This window comes from Labeo rohita, chromosome 13, assembly GCF_022985175.1.
Source record: "Labeo rohita strain BAU-BD-2019 chromosome 13, IGBB_LRoh.1.0, whole genome shotgun sequence".
Classification (NCBI taxonomy): domain Eukaryota; kingdom Metazoa; phylum Chordata; class Actinopteri; order Cypriniformes; family Cyprinidae; genus Labeo; species Labeo rohita.
Window position 1 is genome coordinate 21,124,682 of NC_066881.1, and position 23,312 is coordinate 21,147,993.

At 37.0% G+C, this 23,312-nt stretch overlaps 1 protein-coding gene across 1 annotated transcript in view; it reads left to right on the forward strand.

Annotated features, from left to right (window-relative positions):
• spock2 (SPARC (osteonectin), cwcv and kazal like domains proteoglycan 2) overlaps positions 1 to 23,312 on the forward strand; it is a 43,334-nt gene that overhangs the window by 5,078 nt on the left and 14,944 nt on the right. The window contains exons 2-4 of the mRNA XM_051126297.1: positions 11,449 to 11,494; positions 20,149 to 20,263; positions 21,452 to 21,560. Of these exons, the coding sequence (XP_050982254.1) occupies positions 11,449 to 11,494; positions 20,149 to 20,263; positions 21,452 to 21,560 (270 nt within the window). The remainder of the gene's footprint in view (positions 1 to 11,448; positions 11,495 to 20,148; positions 20,264 to 21,451; positions 21,561 to 23,312) is intronic.

Genomic DNA, 23,312 nt, shown 5'->3' on the forward strand with positions numbered 1-23,312 from the left:
CATAATTACGGATAATGCAGTTTAAGATGATACACCCAAATACCCCATTAAGATCTCAGCCATCAGCAATCAGTGCACTCAAATGCAAAACATTATGCTTTTTTTTTTGGAATGCAGTCGATGCATGTTTATGCACATCTGTTTGTCACTCTCAACCCCATTTGAGAGACTCAACAGGCCGGATTGTCCGGAGAAGGAGGTCGAGGGCCTGCGAGGCAGGGGAAATTGAGTGCGGTAGGATGGCTGTTGACAAAAGCGAGAGAGGGCATTGCAGCACCACGTCTTGGCTATAGACCAGAAGTGTAGGTGGGCTTTAATTGAGTGGAGAGAAACTGGCCTTTCATCATTCTGCTCCTGGGGTCTGGGCCTTTCTTGCTGAATTGGACTTTTTATCTGGAGAGTGCAGGTGCGGTGCGTGGCATACCCAGGCTAATTTTTGGAGGCTTTGGTCCAGTTCCAGACATGAAATTGGTCTTACAACTCTTTTACCATGTATTTCCTTTTCCAATATGTGCAGTACTTTGTCACTCTTTTGACTGTTTCCTGCAGCCCTTGGGTACCAAACACTGTACTCTCTGAAAATCAACCCGACCTACCAAAACCGCCAAATAAAAAAAGGCTCTTGCTCTGGGCATCTAATTACAAATACAAGCATGACAGTGTTATTTTGCCCCCAAGAATGCTCATCCTTGATGAACATGGCATTTATTCTCAGTGTACTTTAAATAAGACATGGTTTCTGAAAATGTCCAGTTTAAGTGACTTGTTTTAAAACACGTTAATGCCTCTAGCATTAATGAGGCTGGATTAAGCCTAAAGAGCTCTGTATAGTTAAGGTGTGCAGGGGGGCAAGAACTGTCGAGGCTGTCACCCCCCTATATCCCTCCAGCATTTGAATCCTTCACTTCTTCCGTTCACAAGCAGAGAGTGCCTTATTGACTGCTTCTAGTGTCAGATTTGCTCATTTAAAGGCAGCACTTGCCTGCGCTGTATTGTTCTCTCTCACTCTTGCTTTCAGTGCTGCTGTCAGTTGGTCCCTTAGAGTCGGTGGGAGTGTTATTGACGCTGAAGAGGTTGGAATATTGAACCTTTTCTGGGTGTGTTCGAGATCATTTGATGCTTCAGATCCCATTAAGAAAGAAATACATTTTATCTTGATATGTTTTATATAATTTCTGCACTGCTAGAGTTTCTTATCTGCCATTGGTCTGACTACCATATAGTCCCACCCCAAACTCATGCCATTGGTTGGTTCAGTATTTTGGGTTAGTTGGGATGTTTTCAAAGGGGTTATTAACTGCTTTTTCTGTTCTCTGAGGTCTACTTATAAGGTTATCAAGATTTTTACATCAAAAAACATCATAATTTAGAAGTAATAGGCTATTTTCTGTCCTGCTTTTAACCCCCCTCATCAGAAAGCTCTGTTTGAATAGGCATGGCAGATTGTAGACTCGGAAGTAAACGTCCACTGCTATGAATGGCTAACAGCGTACTTTCATTCCTCATAGATGGACGCCACTGGGATTTCGGTTTAAAACACATAAACAACTCAGTACATATCAAACAATCTGTAAGAAGAGACAAAGCAATAGTGACCACGTAATGAAAACAGTTACTCACACTTTTGTTGCGACATCACTGTTGGGCCAAGACAGTTTTTTCCACAAATTGGCACTGCAGAACATCTTGTTGTTTTCAGAGCCATCTTTATTGTTTGGTTTTTGCTTAGACCTGCGCGTTCGCCTCTCTGATAAACATAATGCATGAATCGGTGGGCGGGGCTAAACAGGCAGCGATGTCAATCTTCTTCTGGGAGAGGCGGTACTTATCTACTCATTACATCATAGAGTAGAACATTCCAAAAGCTGCCGTTTTGGCAGACTGCCTTCAGTATAAGCTGTTTTTAGATTAATTACAAAGTTTTGGGTTCTGAAACTTGCAGGATGTTTTTTATAGTACAATGACTTCAAAAGTCAAAAGATCAAGGGAATTTTGGTTTCTTAGTTCATGACCCCTTTAAAGTGCCAGCTTAAACATATAATATAATATATACAACAGTTCAACGCTCAACCGATTTGTTCAAAAATACAGATTTTTCATTTCTGATTGAAATAAGTGACCATCTTTATTTAATTAATCATTCACTTGAATGATTAGTTTAAATACTGATTCATTCTGTAATTAAACAAAACTATGGCATGTTGATTCACTACTACAACAGTTAATTTGCCTGTGGCTTTGTTTGAAACGGTCTAAAATCAAAGTCTTGTGCACTAAAAATGATAACTATAAAAATATTGTTTTAATAATTGTTCTAATTCTGTAAGAATATTGATGTCCACACCACAGTAATTCCACAGTTTATTAGTTTCACAGAAATTCACATTTTCCAGCTGATGAACACTGACAGCCAATCAGAATCTTTGTGATTTTAAAGAGCTTGAGTATTTAAAGAGGTCATGAACTGAGAAATCAAAATTCCCTTGACCTTTTGACATATAAGAGGTCATTGTATTAAAGACTAGGGCTGCCCCTTAATAGTTGACTAACCATTAGTCGATGAGAAGAGATTGGTCGACCAAAATTTTATTAGTCGCTTAGTCGCAGGAAAAAAATTCCACAGGAAGTTGCGAAGTTACGCAGTCCGTGGTCACTTGCTCTTAAAATACTCCGTCATTTTTGGTCATACAGATTAAAGTAATGCATCTTTCGAATCTGTAAAGACTCTTATTTGTGTACACTCACAATAACAACAAAACGTTGTGCTTTTGTAAAATAATTAAAGCAAACAAGATTCGCTTTCTGCCATCTCGGTGTCTGTGAACTTGAGCTTGAAACTTTGAAACTCCGTGTATACTTGCCTAACAGACATGAAAAATATATCTTTTTCCCTGACACATTTATAATTATTATATATGCCAGTGTCCTGTGGCAAACTTTTTTTTGCATGCGCTTGAACGCTTATTAGGCTATGTATACAATTAAAGATTCTTTAAGATTTTTATGATTTATATGGTTTATTTATAAATGTGCGACTAATAGTTAACTAATGCTTAAAATGAACGATTACTAGTCAACCAGAAAAATCTTTAGCCCTAATAAAGACATCCAAAACTAACTTTCTTGTTAGTCTTTAAGCAGCTTATATTTAAAACCAATCTTCCAAAGCGACAGGTTGTGGAATGTGCCACTTTATGATTTAATAATGTGGATAAACATGCCTCCGCAGAAGAAGATCAACAATTGCTTTTACATCACTGTCTGTTTAGCCCCACCCACCGATTCACAAACGTAGTGTAAATAACAAGAGAGGCAAATGCAGCTCTGCACAGAAACTAAGTGATTAAGATGGCTCCGAAGACAACAAGATACATTAGGAAAGAGTGGTTGAACTTTATTTTTAATGAAGTTCCAGACCATGTCAGTAAGAACATGGTCCTTTGTTCACTTCAGATTTGTTTACAAACAAGGCCCAAATCAACACAAGATTTTCAGAAAGATTGAAACTAAAAGACAATAACAGTACAAAGTAACACAAAAAGGCAATTCATGACCCCTTTAAAGTGGCAGATAAAATAACTGCACCATGTGCTTATAATAAACAGAACATCAAGTCAGGTCAAGTCAAGTCAAATGTTATCTTCCACTGGTGTGGATGACAATATAGTTATTGTTGTAGTTACCTTTATAGTTATAATTTTTGGTGTGAACTTGGCTTTGCTCAACATTAACTTCTTATTTACTGAACTGTGTATAACACTTGAGCACTTCATTTTATTCCAGCCTGGGGCTCAAGTTGGTAAACTATGATTTATTATTAGAAGTTACATTTGAGTTGCTGAAATTGTTAATATTACAATGTGATCTCATTGTCCATCTGTGTGTTGTCCATTATAGCACATTACAGTGCTGTGTATCTGCTGGGCATCTGTGCTAGATAATTCACTTCATCTGTTTACAATGAGTCAGGCTTCAAGAAGTCAGGCAATCTCAATTTGTTACATTTCTCATGCATCAAAGTGCACACGGTAACCCCTTATGTCTCCAAGAGATAACACTAAAAGTCACCACAAGGCTTTCAGCCTTAGTTATATGTTTTCACGTAAAAGCATGAGTCAGTGACAAACGCTCTCAGGGCATTCTCTCTGAGAAGTCAGCACTGTCTTTGGAGTTCTGTCCTGGAGGAGCTGCCTGCCGCTCTTGGCTCTACAAAAACAGAATGGCAGGCCAGAGTTTTTTTCTACACGAGGAAAGCCAGGATATGTTCACAGTCAAGGGAGTAGGCTGTTAGCAGCGCTTTTGATGTGCCCGTGTGCGGCTAATCTGAAAAGCCCAGTCGGAAAAGGCCCAATGCATAAATCAAGTGGGAGGCTTGTGCTTGCCTGTCAGCTATAGCCGTGGTGTGACAGTAAAAACATAGTTGGGAAGCTTCCGATGTATAATACAGTATCTGTTTTTCCTCTTGATTTCTTGGCTTGTGGAACACGGCCGATTAAATTCACAGTCAAAGGGAGAATGGATGTGTGGGTCCTCAGCATCATGCACTGCCTAGGGTGTTTATGAACTGTGAGGAGCCTGTATGATTGCCGGCAACGTGGTGGAGTGTTGAATGCGTAGGTGTGAGGCCATTGTGAGGTCATTACCACCAGGGTCCATCCGGCTTTAATCAATTATGGAAGGCTGCTTCACTGTGCGCCTCCAACAAGGAGTAATTCTGAGCATGCGAAACATGTCAGAGTGAATCTCTAGTATGTGTGGAAACTGAAAAAGCAAAATAGTCACAGCCAAACTTAAATCCCCTCAGGGTTACAAGGCATGACATGAAATTAAAGAGACAACAAGGTGGGAGGCCATAAGCTGAAAGCAGTGTGTCAAGCAATAAAATGAGAAGAGGCTCCAAAATTAAAATATTTTGGAGTGAAATTGTTTTTTGGACAAATTACAGAATTGCATGATGAACACTATTGTTCAGTTGCGCTTCAGCGTATTAAGCACAGAACCTACTTTAATTAGGAGACTTTTTAGTAGATATAATATGACAATTTAGGATGTTCAAATTTAATGCTCTTAGTGATTCTGATTGGATGTGTGCCATACAAGATACATCACTGAAATATCTGTCTGTTTGGGGGAAATGTTAATATATATTTACGAATGTCATTATTAGGCTAATTTATTTAATAAAACTCTACAGTGTCGTGTATAGCTGTATTTACACTTTGTTATATAATAACACCCAGTTAGTAAATAGACTGATGCATGTCTCACAAACCTGAATCACACATCGTGGTCCTGATTTATTTAGAATCTGACAAATCCAAGAATTACTCATAGCTAAGTAAGGGCTGTGAACTCAGTAACAAATCTGAATGATTTACTTCCTGAGTGAGTCTGATTCTAACTTAACGGCTGATTCTTTTATGACTGACTCAAGAATTAGATCATGAGAGTAATTTTTCACAAATCAGACATCATGTAGCTCAAAAATGCTTGATGTGGAAAATGCTTAATGTGGATTATTGTAGTAAGACAGAGATATCAAAAGATCAAAAATGTTTTTTATTAATAATGCATACTATATACAGTCAATCAGATAAGCCAATAATACAAACCCAGTGCATCAAAATGCAAGTTAAAAGGATAGTTCACCCAAAAATGAAAATCCTGTCATTAATTGCTCACCTTCGTCTTGTTCCAAACCTGCATAGACAGTAACGCAACTACCACGTTCAAGGCCCAGAAAGGTCGTAAGGACATTGTTAAAATAGTCCATCTGACATCAGAGGTTCAACCTTAATTTTATGAAGCTACTAGAATACTTTTTGTGTGCAAAAAACCTAAAAATAATGACTTTATTCAGCAATTTCTTCTCTTCTCTGTTAGTCTTTGCTTTAGTAGCACCACATGCATGCACCGTGGTGCTCTTGTGAACTCTCGTCAAAGACAGACACAGAAAAGAAGAAACTGTTGAATAAAGTTGTTATTTTTGTTGTCTTTGTGCACAAAAAGTATTCTCATAGCTTCATAAAATTACGTTTGAATCACAGATGTCAGATGGACTATTTCATCGATATCCTTATTCCCTTTCTGGGCCTTGAATGTCGTAGTTGCGTTGCTGTCTATGCAGTGTCAGAAAGGAATTTCAAAAATATCTTAATTTGTGTTCTGAAGATCAACGAAGGTCGGCTTTGGAACGACATGAGGGTGAGCAATTAATGCCAGAATTTTCATTTTTGAGTAACTATCCCTTTAAGCATTTTCTTTATAATAGCTTTTTTTTATAGGAAACCTCTTAATGCAAAACGTTTTTTGCGTTACGATTATATTTTAGATCATATTCAAGAGTATTTATGCATCATCAATACGTTGTATACTGATTTTGTCATTTAATATCACTGTCTTAGGGTGTGTTCACACTTGTCATGTTTGGTTCGTGTGGTTGATCTGTTAGAGTGGTTCGTTTGAGTAAGTGTGAACGCTGCCATCCGAACCCTGGTGCGCACCAAACAAGCTTCCAAACAAACTCTGGTGCGGTTTGAATGAAGTGTGAATGCAACACAGACCAAACTTACAAACAAATTAAAAACAGGAAGTAATGGCAAGAAGCGATGCTATGCGACATGATTTCACCAAAGAGAACAAGCGGTGTATCCAAAACAAAATGAGCAGAGGACAAACGTGGAGCAGCGACAAGGTAAAGTGCCTTTTATGAGGTCTTTGTGAGTTTGCAGGTGGAGAAAATAAAATCATATACACGCAACAATGAGCACGCTTAGTACTGCAGACGGCATTAGGTGTATTCTGCGCTGAGCAGACCGATTAGTTAATGGGCATTTTGATGTCAAACACCCACATCGCCGCTTTAAGTCAAACGCATCTTTTCCTTTCGTTTGGAGTGCTCGGTGAGTTCCGTCAAAAAATCCACGTCATTCAGCCCGACAAATCAGGTTGTGAACGTATCACTATGCCTTTAGGTTTGGTATCTTTAGGTTCACTGTCAAAATTGCCAATGTGAACGCTAAGCGGACTAGGACCAAATGTATCATTTTCCTTTTTGGTCCGGACCAAATGAACCAAATGAACCGAACTACAAGTGTGCTAAGTATACTTAGTATATTAGGACTTAGTACAAACCTAGTAAAAAAATAACTGGCAGGCAGCAGAGGAAAACCTTGTTTTGCCTTCCAGGTGGAAGGATATGATGTTACATGAAACCTGTGAATTGACAGGAAAATACATGTTATAATGTACCTTTAAATGAACCTCTGCTGTCATTTGACAGTTTTGAAACTGTCACTATTAATGAACCTGTATTTTTAGTGATTTTAGTTCCCTGATATCTTTGTGCTGTGTCACTGTCGCAGATGTTTTCATAGCAGCAGCAACACTGGAGCACAATGGTACGTTCCTGCTTTTTTTTCCTCTGCATTGTGATGTAGCTGTCAAGTTTGAGTGAAAAAGACAGATCCAGTTCACCCACCAACTGCTGCTTGAACACACACGTACGCACGTATGTGTGTGTATCACTTTTCATCTTCTTCTCAGGTGCCAGTCAAATGTTCGTATGTCATATAAACATACACAGGTGTTTTGAGGGCCTTCAAATCAAAGCTGAATTTACAGAGCCCATGTTCAGACATGCCCGATAACATTGCAGAGATATGAGGGATAAAAGAGCTGTCAGTCAGCACAGGAGGGGTTGAAGTGTTCTGTGGTGTTTTTGATGAGACCGGGGTCCTCTGAGGGAAAGTCCTGGCAGCCTTCACTCGAGGCAGGCCAAAGATGAGCTGACTCCGGATACAGGAGATGCTCATCTGTGGATGGCTGCTTCCTAGACTGTGGTCAAGTGCTGCTGATTCTGAAATGTCTTTATGCTCTCAAAAACAACAAATTGTAGGGATTCCACATCCACATGTGATCATATTTTGGACTGATGCATGTTAGAATGTTTTATGTGCTAATTCATAAAATATATCTTTCATGAAAGGATTAGTTCACTTCCAGAATAGAAGTTCCTTAATAATTTGATCACCCCCATGTCATCCAAGATGTATTTCTTTCTTCAGTCAAAAAGAAATTATGGTTTTTGAGGAAAACATTGCATTTTTCTCTATATAGTGGACTTAAATGGGAGCCAATGGGGTGAAGGTACGGATACACGATATTATCGGACCAATATTAGAATCAGGTGTTAATGGCTTTAAATGTAAATATTGGCATTGGTCATAAGAAAAATTATGACCATATGTCTTGCCGATAAGAGGAATAACTGACATGTGCTCAGGGTGTGTTAGTGATTAGATCACATCAGTAGTGTGGCTCAATCTTGAAGAAAGTTTTGTATGAGTGATGATTAGATTCACTGTTTTGGATCGCTGCATTTAATCTGAGAATGCAGGTACAGAACTAGCAGCCTCCCCCGGGTCCTAATGCCCGTTCGGTGAGGAATTTTAATTCCATAGGGAGCGCTGTTGGCCCACTTCTAATAAAATAAAAGTGAAGTACACAAATAACGTTTAGGCTGTGTTTATGATTAAATAAAGTAATTGATGTCATAAAAGTCATGAGTATGTTTTGATTTAAAGGTCAGAAGCTATAGCTTACATGAACAAAAAAAAATCACAAACATGACACATGTAAATTAAATACTTTTATATATACTGATTTATTCATTAATGTGTAATCTTATATTTTTAAAACAAGTTATAAATTCTAAAAGATTTTCAGAATTTTTACAACTCTTCTGCTTTAGACATCTACAAATGTTAAATAAAAAATGCAGTAATTGATATATAGTTTATTTATATTTATTTTCAAAGCTTTAATGTACTGTCATTATGAAAGGACTTAATTATTGTTTATTTATTTCTAACAAATAAGTTCTTGTTAAAAACTATACAAAATAAAAAATAATTTGCTTATCATTTCCGCACAGGATAGACTTGTTTCCAAACAAAAGGAAATATATCGGTATTGACATCATTTATCAGCCAAAATGAGTTGAAAAAAGTTGGCGTATTGGATATTGGATATTGGATATCGGATATTGGCAAAAATCCAGTATCGTGCATCTCTAGTTGAAGGTCCAAATTGTAGTTTTAGTGCAGCTTCAAAATGCTCTACATAATCCCAGATGAGGCATAAGGGTCTTATATAGCAAAAAGATCTGTCTAAAAAATATATATACTTTTTAACCACAAATGCTTGTCTTGTACTAGTTCTGCTATGCGCGCATTGCATAATCACGTTGGAAAGATCACGTGTGGATAGTTCTTTGTCTGTGTACTTCGGTTAAAAAAGGCAGGGTAGGGTGAAAAACTTATCTGATGTTGTTTTGCAAAGGTTATTTGACTTTCTTCACTTTGTAAACACTGGGTCGGTAATTCTGCCTACGTCATGCATGTGCGATTACATAATGCGTGATGCTGAGCTAGTGCAAGACAAGGATTTGTGGTTAAAAGTATATACATTTTTCATTTTTTGTTGGAAATTTTTTGTTCATTTTTTGCTGTCTGTTTCACTAGATAAGATCCTTATTCCTCGGCTGGGATCGTGTGGAGCCCTTTGAAGCTGCTTTGAAACTGCAATTTGGATCTTCCAGCAGTTCCAGGGCTGTCCACTTTTCTTTCTTTTCGACTGAAGAAAGAAAGACGTGAACATCTTGGATGACATGGGGGTGAATAAAGTAACAGGATTTTTTTATTCTGGACTAAACTTTTAAATAAAGTATGTAATTTCTTAGCCACCAGCCGCACCTTCGTTAAAAAATAATGATTTTTTCCAAACAGGTTTCCTTTGGATGCTCTCCTCTTCTTTTAATGGTTAGTTGAGCCATTGTTGCTTACTGGATATAGAGTGTAATATTTGGGTTCCAGAAGTAAAAATCCCTGTGGGAAAAATACTTCTGAGACCAATGTTGATGAAAAAGTGACTGGACACTGTTAAGCTTGAAGAAATTTGAAGCTTTTATGAAATCTAGATGGTGATGTGTTGTGATGATGGTCATATAAATTTAGATGATGATATGTTGTGGCAATATTTCGGTTAGTCATGGCGATATTTCTTTACTCTGACTCATTTTTGCATCTTTTCAGAGAGGGGGAACACATTGATGTGGCACAATATTTTAATAACTAATAGTTTCTTATTGAGTGCACAGCTCACTTCTCAAAAAAGTGCATATTGAAAGAATTTAGGGTTGTGTTTGCATGGGTGGCTGCTCCCATTTGCATAAACTAAAGAGAAAAAATATATTCAAGAGGTTTCACCACTCTATCCATTTGATGTTTACTGACATGGACATCTAATGTTTCAGTACCCCACACAGTATCTACTTTACCAAGACAGCAAAAACTGACTTAAATAATGCAGGTATCAGGAAATCAATAACAAGGTTGTCCAGCACCAGGGATTGTTGCAGTAAAGCAATGCAGCACTGAATTTGGAGCCGCTGGTCTTTCATTTGTTTTGACAAGGTTATATCATATCTATATAGTAAAATAATAGTGATTTTAGGATGTTTTTCATTTTAATTCAGCAGAATAGATTTAGCAGTGAAGTATTTCATCATGTCCTACAAAAGTGGCTGGTATATATTCATGAAGTGGAGCTATTAAGTTAAATATGTAACGAAAATGTCATTTTTTAATGGTCTAAATTTCAGCAGTGATAAAGCATATTGCCACTTGTGACTTGTGACTTAAACATTTTCTGCTGAAAAATAATAATTTATCACGCTGTTGTAGCTGACAAAGCCAAATTCAGTCAATATGCAATTTCACCTCCTGTTTACACCTACAACTGCAAAGATAAATGACTGCTGATGAAACTAATAAGCTTGTGAACTTTACAAAAAAGGTTGTTATTATTATTAGTCAGAGTGCTGAAATATTTCAAGCGTTATGAGCACCAAGTGTATAATTATCTTAAAGCAACTGCCTCTTATATAAGGACACATGAGGGAATATCAAGGATATATTCAAAGTTTTACCCAGGAGGCGAAGAGATGTTTTTTAGCAGTTGGAACCTGTCTTTTTTCTTGATAGTTGCTCCTCAGAGATGCATCGCTCTCCCCTAACTGTCTCCTTCTCTTTTGTCTCTGATTCATCCTTCTCACATTTCACCAGGAAGTGGAGGTCAGTAGTGCTGTATCATGACTTTGCTTGTGTTTGATGTCTCTTTTAAAATGCTTGATCTAATATTCGCTATCAAAGCCGTAACCCACTTTTTATGCAAGCTAAGTTGCTTTTGCATCTGCATTTGACATTTCATTTAAGCGTTCGCATTTTTTGTCTTGTTTACGTCTCAGAATTTTTTTGTAAGTTCCATCCCTTTTTCCATTAGTGCTTTTCCAGTGCATTTCACAATTAAAAGATCTTAATATTGTACTTTTAAGTTTGGTTAATCATAACTATTCATTTCTGACTGTCACTTCTTTGTTTTTATCAGGACGATTACATCAGATCATGGGATGAAAGTCAAGGCTCGAATGAAAGTAAGTCATCTTTAATATTACTAATAGTATTGCATTATTACATTTATTAAAATGATCTTTTAGGCATTCTATTTAAGCACCCAAATCGCATTGACCTAGTTTATTTTCAATTAGGTTAAAAATTCTAGATTTTCAGAATTAGTGCCAGTTTTATGTTTTGTTTCTCGCAAATGAAGTCTGCTGTTGCCATGATGCTAAACAAGGATTTTGTTTTCTGTCAGATGCACACAAAAATCAACACAGTTGCAGTGGAGTATATTTGAGGACCAATCACAGTTCAGTATGCAAATAGATGTAAGAAAGAGTACCCAGTATGCAAATATTAGAATGATTTGAATAGATTTAAACATTTTCAACACATAAGTCGGAGATTGTTTCTTTAATTTATTTTAAACTGTATTAGCTAACCTAATTTTTAAAAAATATGTCTAGAATTAAAGTTTGAACCCAGACTGCATGTTAAGCGCTTTAATCTGAATTAATTACTGAATTAATTTAGTCAGAAATGTAACATTTAGTGTTTTAAAACAAAGCCCTAACAGTGGCGTGCAAACACTGTAATTATTATTCAACGGTATGGTTAGGCTTGACCGTGATCTGCGTATGTTTGTCACAGCAGACAGCCCTTCTTTTCTTCTTGGCTGCCAAGCGCTAATTGCTTACACAAGAGATGAGGTCATCTCCTCGTTTTGCTAGAGTAAAGAGACTGCCCGGGCACATTTGAACATTATGTCTTGATTTTTCAGTTGAAGTGAAGTCCTCAGAATGGAGGAGTCCATTAGCAAATATCTCAGGATGTAATTAATGGATAATTGCTAGTTCCACTGAAGGCCCAGTAAGAGCCCCGGAGGCTTGATTTAGCATTGACTGACACTGGCTTTGTTCCTTCAAAGCACAAATCCACTTAAGCTTCATATGTCCAAGAACAGAGGTCCATGAACCCAGTGGTCCATTTTTTTTTTTTTTTGAGCTGGCACTAAAGCTTCTTGCACAGCCGTCACTACTCCCACCACAAATCTTTTGTTTGAAACTCATTATTTGAACTCATTCCCTGTGACAATTAGGGCATTATTATCAGATCCATTTGGCAAAGGTGTTGTAGAGCAAGAATTCACACATATTACATTAAATGTGATATTTAAAGCTGAGGACAAAAGTTTACATACACCTTGCAGAATCTGCAAAAGGTTAATTATTTTGACAAAATAAGAGGGATCATACAAAATGTGTGTTATTTTTTTATCTAGTACTGACCTGAATAAGATATTTCATATAAAAGACATTTACATATAGTCCACAAGAGAAAATAATAGTTCAAAAGTTTACATCTGCATGATTCTTAATACTGTATTGTCACCTAAATGATCCACAACTGTCTTTTTTTTGTTTTGTTTAGTTGTTGAGGTCCCACAAATTCTTTAGTTTTTCAGTATTTTTGTGTATTTGAACCCCTTCCAACAATGACTGTGTGCTTTTGAGATCCATCTTTTCAGACTGCGGACAAATAAGGGACTCATTTGCAACTAGGGCCACGTTCACACAGCAGCAGAATACGGTTGTCAGTTCACTTTTACATGTTGTTTGAACATTAATGTGTGTTGGCAGTGTATGTACAAATCTACCCTATAATGATAAAAATACATGCAGTGGTTTTTAATTCATCTGTAAAAATAATATCCCCTTTTTCAAATCGAGCCATTCTCAGATGCCTATTGGTGTGGCGTCACACTGACAGAGGCCGCTCCCACGATAGTTGATTGACATGAGCATCTTAACTCAGACCCGCCTTACATCAGCTGTAACAGTCGACCTCCAGGGATGCAGGGAGCAGGGATGTAAGTTGGACAAGAATATCTCCAATTGAGCGATTGAGGTGTTGTGTTGCTGGATGTAATAATGAACATAGTGGTTGTCATTTACTGCCGATATCTGAGCCGCTGAAGATGCAGTGGATTACATTTGTTTGTGAAGGGAATGCGCCTCCCAATCTACATATATCCGTCTATGTCCGTGCAAATCATTCGTGATCCAGCTTCACTTACAGCTGAAGTGAGTGTAAGGGTTTTTTATGAATCTTTGTGATCACTTTTCCTAATAATTTGCTAGTTAGCAAGTTTAGTGGCTAACGCGGCTAAATGCGGTTAAAGTAAACAGGCTCGTCACTCCACAGAGAGAAGAGAGGGGGTGGGGCGAGCAGAGCTCAATAACATTTAAGGCAACCTCGGCCAGAACAGGATGATTTTTGCAGAGCTGATTTTATAGACTTTTCATTAAGAATCACAATAATCTAAATAAACTAAAGAATCATATCAACTTGTGGAAAATGGGCATCCGATGACCCCTTTAATACGGTTGTGTTCACACACAGTACGGTTATTTTTGGGTGTGACAACCCTATTCTATAACCGAACTCACACCCGTAAGTTTTCAGGAATTCACAAACGCATTCTTGGAACACACGAGCTGTGTGAACGGAACAGGACTGGACAGCTAGTTGTCTGTCACGTCAAACAGTGTTAGAGAGCCGCTTTGCCACACAAATGCATGTCTACTGCATGCTGCATGCTTTAATTTGTGGTTTCCGTAACTTAGAGTGATGGAGAAATGAGCTGTGTGTCATCTGAAAGTTTTATATCCAGTCTCCACCGGAGCCGCTCTATTCCATCAGTGTTGTGTTCTGCGTGTGGCTCAAATGCTCCACTTTCCACTCAAATTTAAAAGCTGCTGTCGGTTAATGATGATTTGATGAATGAATTCGCGGCTCGATTGGCTTTTGTCGGGTCAGAAAGTGATAAGACTTTCAGTTTTATGGATGTCACCATCTTTGATATTACTTTGGTCATTATTGCTATGGTTACTCGTAAGGAATAGGGGCTTGACTCCTGTTGAACGTCCATACAGACAGTAGTCGACAAAGCTACTGTAAGTTGCTGTGTGAACGGGACATTTTCAGACTCACACCTCTAAGTAAATGTTGTTGTCAGTCGCAAAAACTGACAGTGTGAACGTGGCCTATTACAGAAGGTTCAAATGTTCACTGATCCTCCAGAATGAAAAATGATGCATTAAGAGAGGGGGTGTACATTTTTCTTATTTTGACTAAATATCCATTTTTTTTTATTTAGTACTGCCATATACCCATACTTTCATTTAGTACTGCCCAAGATACATACATTTTAGAATAAGTTAAATTTACCCTGATTTTCAAATTCTAAAAATTTTCACCCCCTTAATGCATTGTGTTTCCTTCTGAAGCGTCAGTGATCATTTGACCCTTCTGTAATAGTTGCATATGAGTCCTTCAGTTGTCCTCAATGTGAAAAGATGGATGTCAAAATCATACAGTCATTGTTGGAAAGGGTTCAGATACACAAAACTGCTGAAAAACTAAAGAGTTTGTGTGACCTTTGTGTGAACTTGTGTGAATTTGTGTGACTTGTTCGTGATTGGTTGCAGCTGTGTGCATGGTGAGTGAGGTGGAGCGTGGGAAATGTAGTCCAGAGTGAAGTGCAATAGACTGTGTAATGTGAAATGGCAAGGCGACCTCTGGTGGCGAAAAGACTGACGATCAGGACCAGATTCGTAACACATATACTTATTTTTTTTAAATGTATTAAATAAAACCTATTAATCTTACCGCACCGAATGCATTTTGTCTCCTTTATGAAATAATTAATGAGGCAGTGATAAAAGAGATTTGTCCCAGGCCTCAACACCCCAAGAAACAAGATATTTCCACTTAAAAGCAGCCAGTGCAGGCATCAGTCCAATTCAGATCCTTTTTTCTTTCAAAGAGAAAAACAAGAAGCAGTTCACTGATCTTATAGTGTCACAATCTCTTGTATTTTGCAAAGAGCTGCAAGAAGTTCTGAAGGAATTTTAAAAGTAAAAGAAAATCCATTCAAAATATATTAAAGAGATTGTTATGGCCAACAAGTTTTAAGAGAGTTAAAATACTCCCTTGTTATGGCATGTTAGGAATTAGATTAGATAAATCTGCAGTGTTGAAGAAATGTTAAATAGTATCAGTTATTTACTTTATGTTGGTGTCTAATTGGCCTTGTAAGACTTTATTTATAGTCTGATATTTCAAGAACATCTGCTCTCCATGTTTCGATTTTCAGGCGTTAGACAGCTAACAGATTCCAAAGCAGCCGAAATTCCCAAAGTGCCTTATTTACAGTGTCTTCTTGGAAGGTAGCACTGGCCCTTACCTTTTTAATGAGGAACAAATTTGCATTTTACAAGTTATCAATGCAGCGGTTGTCACACAATTTAAACAAATCTATGATGTATGTATTATGACAGTAGTTTTTCTTAAAACACCAATCATGATACTTGCTCTGTAAGTCTATAAAACAAAGAGGTCCTATTATGCTTTTTCACTTTTTGAATTTTAGTCAGTGTGTAATGTGTATGTTTGGGCATAAAAAAGATCTACAAAGTAGCAAATTTTAAAGTCCACTCCAAAAGGAGATATTTAGTTTTTTAGAAACCACTTTTTAAGAACTACAACGGACGGCTCCTTTGGACTACAGCGTTTGTTTTCCGGGTGCTGTGATGTCACAACATGGCCCATTAGAATATCATTAAAATAAATCCTGCCTACGGAAATTCAAATGGGGTTGGGTAGGGACGAGGTGGGGGATTAGCCTAACTTTAGCATTGCAGCACGGAGAGCCGCTTCTGGGACGCTTCAACGAGGTGTAAACACAAGCATTGACTAAAGTGGCCGCAATCAATGTTCTTTCCTTATTTTCTGTAGCTGCTTTTTGAATAACTAAGGAAATGTAAGCATTATAATTAGTAACTTATGTTTTTATTCAATTGTTTTCATGTTAAATACAAATTAAGTCATATTAAAAGCATTAGGCTGTTTTTAGCCTTATGCAGGAGCTGGTTTCAGGCAATGAAACTAAGTATGTAAATAATTAAATAAATTAGCATGATAATTTCATGTATGTCTTGCAGGCCGTCAGGACCCAACACTAGCGTATTATTTACTCACCCTCCATGCATCCTAGGCGTATATGACTTCCTTCTTTCAGATGAATGCAGTTGGAGTTATTCATTATCCTGGCACTTCCAAGCTTTATAAGGGCTTAGACAGGTTTTTTCTTCATCAGTCCAAAACAAGTCCAATAAAGTGCATCCATCCATAATAATAATAATAATAATGTGCCTCATTTTTGTAAGAAAAATATCCATATTAAAACGTAAGAATCACTTTAATCTAGCTTGCGCTAACAGTTGTACACAGAACTTGCTGCTTTGTCAAGGGCCGTACTGAAACACCGTCTAAGCTGTTTGCCAGTCACAAAGCACTGGGACAGCTAACCAATCACAACACATTTTGTTTTTCGGAAGGCGGGCCTTCATCAAACCCATAAGTAATTGAGCTATTTGTGCCAGGCTGGGGAGAAAGGTATTGTAACAAAGGTATTGTTTACTCCCGACATCTGAGCCGCTGAAGATGCAGTTGATTATGTTTGTTTGTAAAGGAAATGTGCCTCCCAATCTACATATATCCGTCTATGGTCGCGTGAATCGTTTGTGATCCAGCTTCACTTACAGCAGAAGTGAGTATAAGGTTTGTTTTATGAATCTTTGCAGTCATCTTTCCTAATAATGTGCTAGTTAGCAAGTTTAGTGGCTAAACGCGGCTAAAGTAAACAGGCTCGTCGCTCCACAGAGAATAGAGAGGGGCGGGGCTAATAGAGCTCATTTGCATTTAAAGCAGCCTCGACCAGAATGAGATGATTTTTGAAGAGCTGATTTTGGCAAGGTAAAAAGGGTGTTGTTTTACACTACCATTGAGAATTTTTAACCAAAGTATATTATAGAGTTTTCATTAAGACCCTAAAGAATCATATCAACTTGTGGAAAATGGGCATCCGATGACACCTTTAAGAAAACGTCTATTTGTTTCTGTGTTTTTGGAGATGTGAGCTCCAAAGCTTTAGCAGCCATTCAGCACTCATGAACCCGCTGAGAGCAGCTTTACCTCAGACAGTTCTTCTGGAACAGTAAAACAGCAATATTGTGAAATATAATTACAGTTTAAGATAACTTTTTTTATCCACCTTTTTTTTCCTGTAAGAACAGGCACGGCCATCTGTAAATTTTATGGGTGTGGCTTCCGGTCTCATGTGCGTCCAGCTGTTTTTAGCTGTACAAAACAGCTCCTTTTGCAAATTGGTGTGTCTTTACCATGTATATCTTAATTATAAACACACATGTTTGTAGTGCAAACAGTCTTACTGTTTACTACATGTTGTTATTCTTCTCGTTATTTCTCTATAGCGGCTAATGAACTCAGAAGTCTCGCCCATAGGCTTACTTAAGCGATGAAGAATAAGACGGATATTTGAACATATTTTGTACATTTGCTAAAATATAATTTATTCTTGTAATGGCAAAGCTGAATTTTCAGCAGCCGTTTCTCCAGTCTAATCATCCGTGTCAGGTATATGATGTTATGAGCTGCGCACATCCTGTAAGTTGAATGTGTATTAATAGGTCAATAAAGTGTTGCCGGTACGTGAACAGATTTATCACAAGCAGATGTTTTTTTCACATTCCCAACGTGTACCTGTGAAAAGAACATCTCAGCAGCCGGTTGAGTCAACCTGTACCAGAATTAAAAGGCCATCAAGAGGATACAAAGCTTCAGTTCATTAAAACAAATGGAGACGTCTTTATTTAATCAGCGTTCGTGTTTTATTTATCAGCGTGATTGTATTTTCTCTTCTCTGTGTACCCAGCATGTATCGCGTCCTTATCTCCGTGAACCTTTCCCCGCGAGTTGATCTGATATGCTGAGCATTAAGTGGCTCTGGCTGTTGATGTGTATTAGCTGCATTAGCTCAGCCACTGGCTTTGCTTGATAGAGTCAGTAGCTCCTTACTTGTACTCCGCGATTGTAATGATCACATTAAATGCTGCCCTGTGTGTAAACAAAGGATGAAAGAGACGATGTGCCGGTGACTGGACGAGATTCCTTGGCTCTCTAAGCCGGATTTGGCATCGCTTACATATGGAGACATTCGTAATGCATTTTATAGGGACGAGCTCATAGGGCAACTGCTTGGAAGATATATTTAATGTTAAAGGAAGTGCTGATTATGGATAGATAGAGGCAGAGAGAGAGAGAGTTCTTTGTTTCTTTTTTTTACTTATAAGAGCAGCTAATCAGTCCACACTCTGGAGTTGGACTGTTGCTATAGCAACATCATTATTCTTGTGTTCTCTTTAATCTGCTTGAGCCTGTTGTGATGAATTGAGGCTTACTGATCAACCTTGCGCCGTTGTGTATAGATCGCAATAATCTGGCAGGTTTAAAATATAGGTTTCATGCAGTGAGGATTATGAGTTTGTTTGTAATATTATATGTGAAAGGTGAGATAAGGTATAAGGTGTAATTATGATGGCTTACCGAAGAACATAAAATAACATTTTCTCTAAGCGTCTCTCAGGCTTAAGCTGAAGCATAGAGAGCATTGCAGATGGACAGGCGCTTTTGAATTTGTGTAACGCAAAATTTTTATTTTGCATTAATCTCCAAAGATTTTGAATCAAAGAGTGCTTGTCATGATATGTTTCTTTTGGTGTATAAAGGAGTTTTCCTGAAGATTCATGATTAAACTTTAGGTTTTAGTTGTGTTAGAGATGATATTGCCAAATTAAATAAATAAAAAAATAAAATATGCAAAGCAAAACATAATTTTCCTGCTGCTTCTGTATGTTCAGGTCAGAGTTATTATAGTTAACTAAAACTAAAATCATAAAAAATTAGTTTAAATGAAATAAAATAAATGTTAACAAAAATAATAATAATATTATTAATATTTAAATATTAATAAATATTAATATTAAAAAGGCAACATTTTTCTTTTTAACTTTTTGAACTAAAATAACTAACACAATGCAGAATATACACTATTAAAAAAATAATAAAAATTACAACAAAATTACTAAAACTTTAAATAAAATTACAATGAAAGCAGAAAATCTAAATATTAACAAAAACTAAAATAATGTATCAGTTACTAAAATAACACTGATTCAGGTTGGCAGCATTTAATAAAATGTCTAACAAAAATAACCAGTAATAATTACATATAAATAATTTAAATATTAAATGTATTATTGGAATTGAGTGTTTTCACAACGCGTCATCAGTCGGCCATATTGGCGTCACTGAACGTAAACAATGCCTCTGAACTGAACGAAACTGGCATATTTTGCTGATTATTGTTGCAGTTATTATCATGTTTTGGGCTGTACTAATCGGTTGGACTGGGAAAAACATTTGGAGTACTACAAACTGCCAAAAGTTATAACAAATCAAGGAGAAGAGTGCAAAAAACTGTCTGAGGAACAAAAGGTTTGTGGTTGGCCAAACTGAACCAGGTTTTCCAGGGCAAGAATCTTGACAACATCAAACTACACCTTTGTTTCTTTGTTTGTTTTAAATATGCGCCCTCATATTTAAAATTACATACTATGCTTTTAGATACATTTTTATATTATTTATTCAGAGGTTGTAATATTGGAATCTCAGGGAGCATCTAAAAAAGCAAAACAAAAACAAACATGCACACAACAAATGGAATGCATAGCAGTTTATTGGTGCACATCTCTCTTCATTACAGATGTGGACACTACTAAAGATCCTTGCCAGAAGGTCAAATGCAGCCGACATAAGGTGTGTGTCGCCCAGGGGTACCAGCGTGCTGTGTGCGTCAACCGCAAAAAGCTGGAGCACAGGTGAGCCCTTCAGCTATAGGACTGTCTTCATGCACATAACAGTAATACATGACAGGATAGTGTTTGTTTTTTTAGGGTATGAATAAAATAAACTGGGTGCAATTTTAGGCACTGTGCAGAATGTAACTGTCCAATCTAGCTTTTCATTATTCATATCATGAAGAATCACATTTCTCAGCCTTTCAGGTCCAGATGATTTGCTGAGTGCTTATGAGCAAAGAAAGAAGTTACAAAAACACAGCAGCAAAAAATTTGATCTTAAAATTATGGTGCAACAAACCTTGACTAACATTTCAACTGGACCCTAGAGAAAATTTAATTATTAAAATTATTATGATCCTTTTATTTCCATAAGTGTTAGTAAATGTTCACTCACTTGTGAAGAGAAAGTCACATTTTCATAGAGGTGAAATAAGAGCAATTTATTAAAGCAGGCATGTGTTGTCAGGTGGCACATTGTGAGGTACATAGATTTAGTCCCTGGACGTTTGTTCTTTTTACAAATTTAACTTGTTCCTGAAGCCATTCCTTAGGGGGTTGGTTCTCATTGTAGCACACAACTAACTATAGAGAACATTCTGGTAACTTTAAATTAAAAAAACAGGCCAATGATACACTGTTTTTGTGCATTTGAGTGGCCAATTACTAAGCATGCCTCAGTTTATATATCAAATTGATGTATTGATGTTATTAGTTATGCCAAGTTAAAGGATTAGCTCACTTCTAGAATAAAAATTTCCTGCTCATTTACTCAACCCCTTGTCATCCAAGATGTTCATGTCTTTCTTTCTTCAGTTGAAAAGATTTTTGAGGAAAACATGCCAGAATTTTTTCTCCAGTGGGTCCAAATTGCAGTTTTAACAGGCTCTGCATGATCCCAGCTGAGGAACAAGTGTCTCATCTAGCGAAACGTTCAGTCATTTTCTAAAAACAAAAATGAAAATGTATATACTCGTGTAGAGCACTTTGAAGCTGCATTGAAACTGCAGTTTGGACCTTCAACCCATTTGCTTCCACTGAAGTCCATTATATGGAGAAAAATCCTGGAATGTTTTCCTCAAAAACCTTAACTGGAGAAAACTGAAGAAAGAAAGACATGAACATCTTGGATGAAATGGCAGTGAGTAAATCAGGAAATTTTAATTCTGGAATTGAACTAATCCTTTAATATTGACTGATGTGTTTTAGGTTGAAGCAGCAGGTCATTAGACAGCAGCAGGAGAGTAACTGTAAGCCTTGTCCTGTATCTTCCTCTGGTCCCGTTTGTGGCTCTGATGGACACAACTACGCCTCTCAGGTACTTCACACTGCATTCAACTTCCTTTAATTGTACTAAAATGAGCTGAACTGCAGAGAAATTGATCATATGGATATGATCAATTTCCCTGCAGTTTGGCTTATTGTAATACAATTGGATTTGTTGCACTTTTGTGCTTGTTCAGACTTTTTCTGACAGTAGTTTTTTTGGGTCGACTTAGGTAGCCAAAAAATGTGCTTTATATTCTCCAAATGAGTCATTCCCAGCCAGGGATCGGTTTTGCTTTGTTAAATCTTTAAAACAAAATTGAACTACTATGGCTGACAGTAGATTAAAATATTTAACAACTGCATTTAGTTCCTTTACATATAACAATTGTGTAAATCGCTGATGTATTTCTGTCACATACTTGTTAAGCATCTGAATTCCACCACATATATCCTTCTTTAATTTTGTTAAACATCCCATCTGGGTTCATTTATAAAAACATTTGCTGCTAGGTCTTTAGTGGAGAAAGTTTCCTCATGAATGCCCCCAGAACATTTTCCCAGAGAGCACACAATCATTTGTGAAAGACAAATAGGACACATCTCATTAAAGAGAAGGAAAACGACTTAGTAAGCCTGTTGTTTTAAATGAATCATTATAATAATGGCCACTTTAATATGAATTACAATGATGAATAATATCTAGTATAATATCGTATAATAGTATCAATATAGCGCAAAAGTTTAGGAAACACTGATGTAGCCACAAATATTATTTCATATAACTCAGGGCTCGACATTAAGCCTTGACATTCGGTTTGCCTTTTTTTGGCGTAAATGTAATCCATTCTGAAGCAATAGTCTCATCACTGCTCTATGAGGTTTTACTTTAATCAGCATGTTGCCTTAAATTGATTTCTAGGACACTTTTTAACTTTATGAAGGGCAGTATTTTCCTAACCTAACTAAATGGACGTGTCAACATTTATGTAAAAATTCTTACGTTTTATCAATACTTTCAGTTAGAATAATTAGACTCTGTGGTTGTTACCATTCAAATGAAATCAGTATCAACAAACTCCATCTTTCCACTGCAGAAGAAACACTGAAGCTGCATCGAAAGACTGTTTAATGAAGGTTCCATAAATGTATTTACACAGTAAAATTGCAAATAAATGTTTTGGAAAAATGCATTTTTAAATATGAAACCAAACCACCAGTAGGTGGCACCAAGTCACTGTCTTAATGAGCGAGTCATTGATTCAATCGATTCATTCAAAGGCTAATTCATTCAATAAATAAAGCAAGTGACTGTCTTTATGAATCACTCACTGAATCACTGACTCACCTGATTCATTCAAAAATGCTGAATCATTTGGTAATTAAACACGCACGAACGCACGACTGTTCTGCTGTGGTGTGATGTTTGTTTATGTTTGTTTCTTTGCGTGTGCTGTTGCGCCTATTAGTTTAGATTTTTTTTGTGATACTTGTGATATAACCTTGATACTGTCCGTTATCAGTCACCGTTTACACTGAAAATAATAAAATCAGAATCCTTCTCACCAAAGTTTCGGTGCTGCCCTAGTTATTGTTTGTTATTGATGTTTTAATCAGATTACTTGTCCGGTCAGGCAAGTAAAATTCTCTTTCGCTTGCCCTTTCACAAAATCCACTTGTCCTGGACAAGCGGACGAGCGTTAATGTCGAGCCCTGTAACTGAATTAACACCAACTAAGGTAATTTTTAAGAGTCAGATCAGGTAGAAATGAAACCTGAAATCTGGACAATGATTGTTATTTCT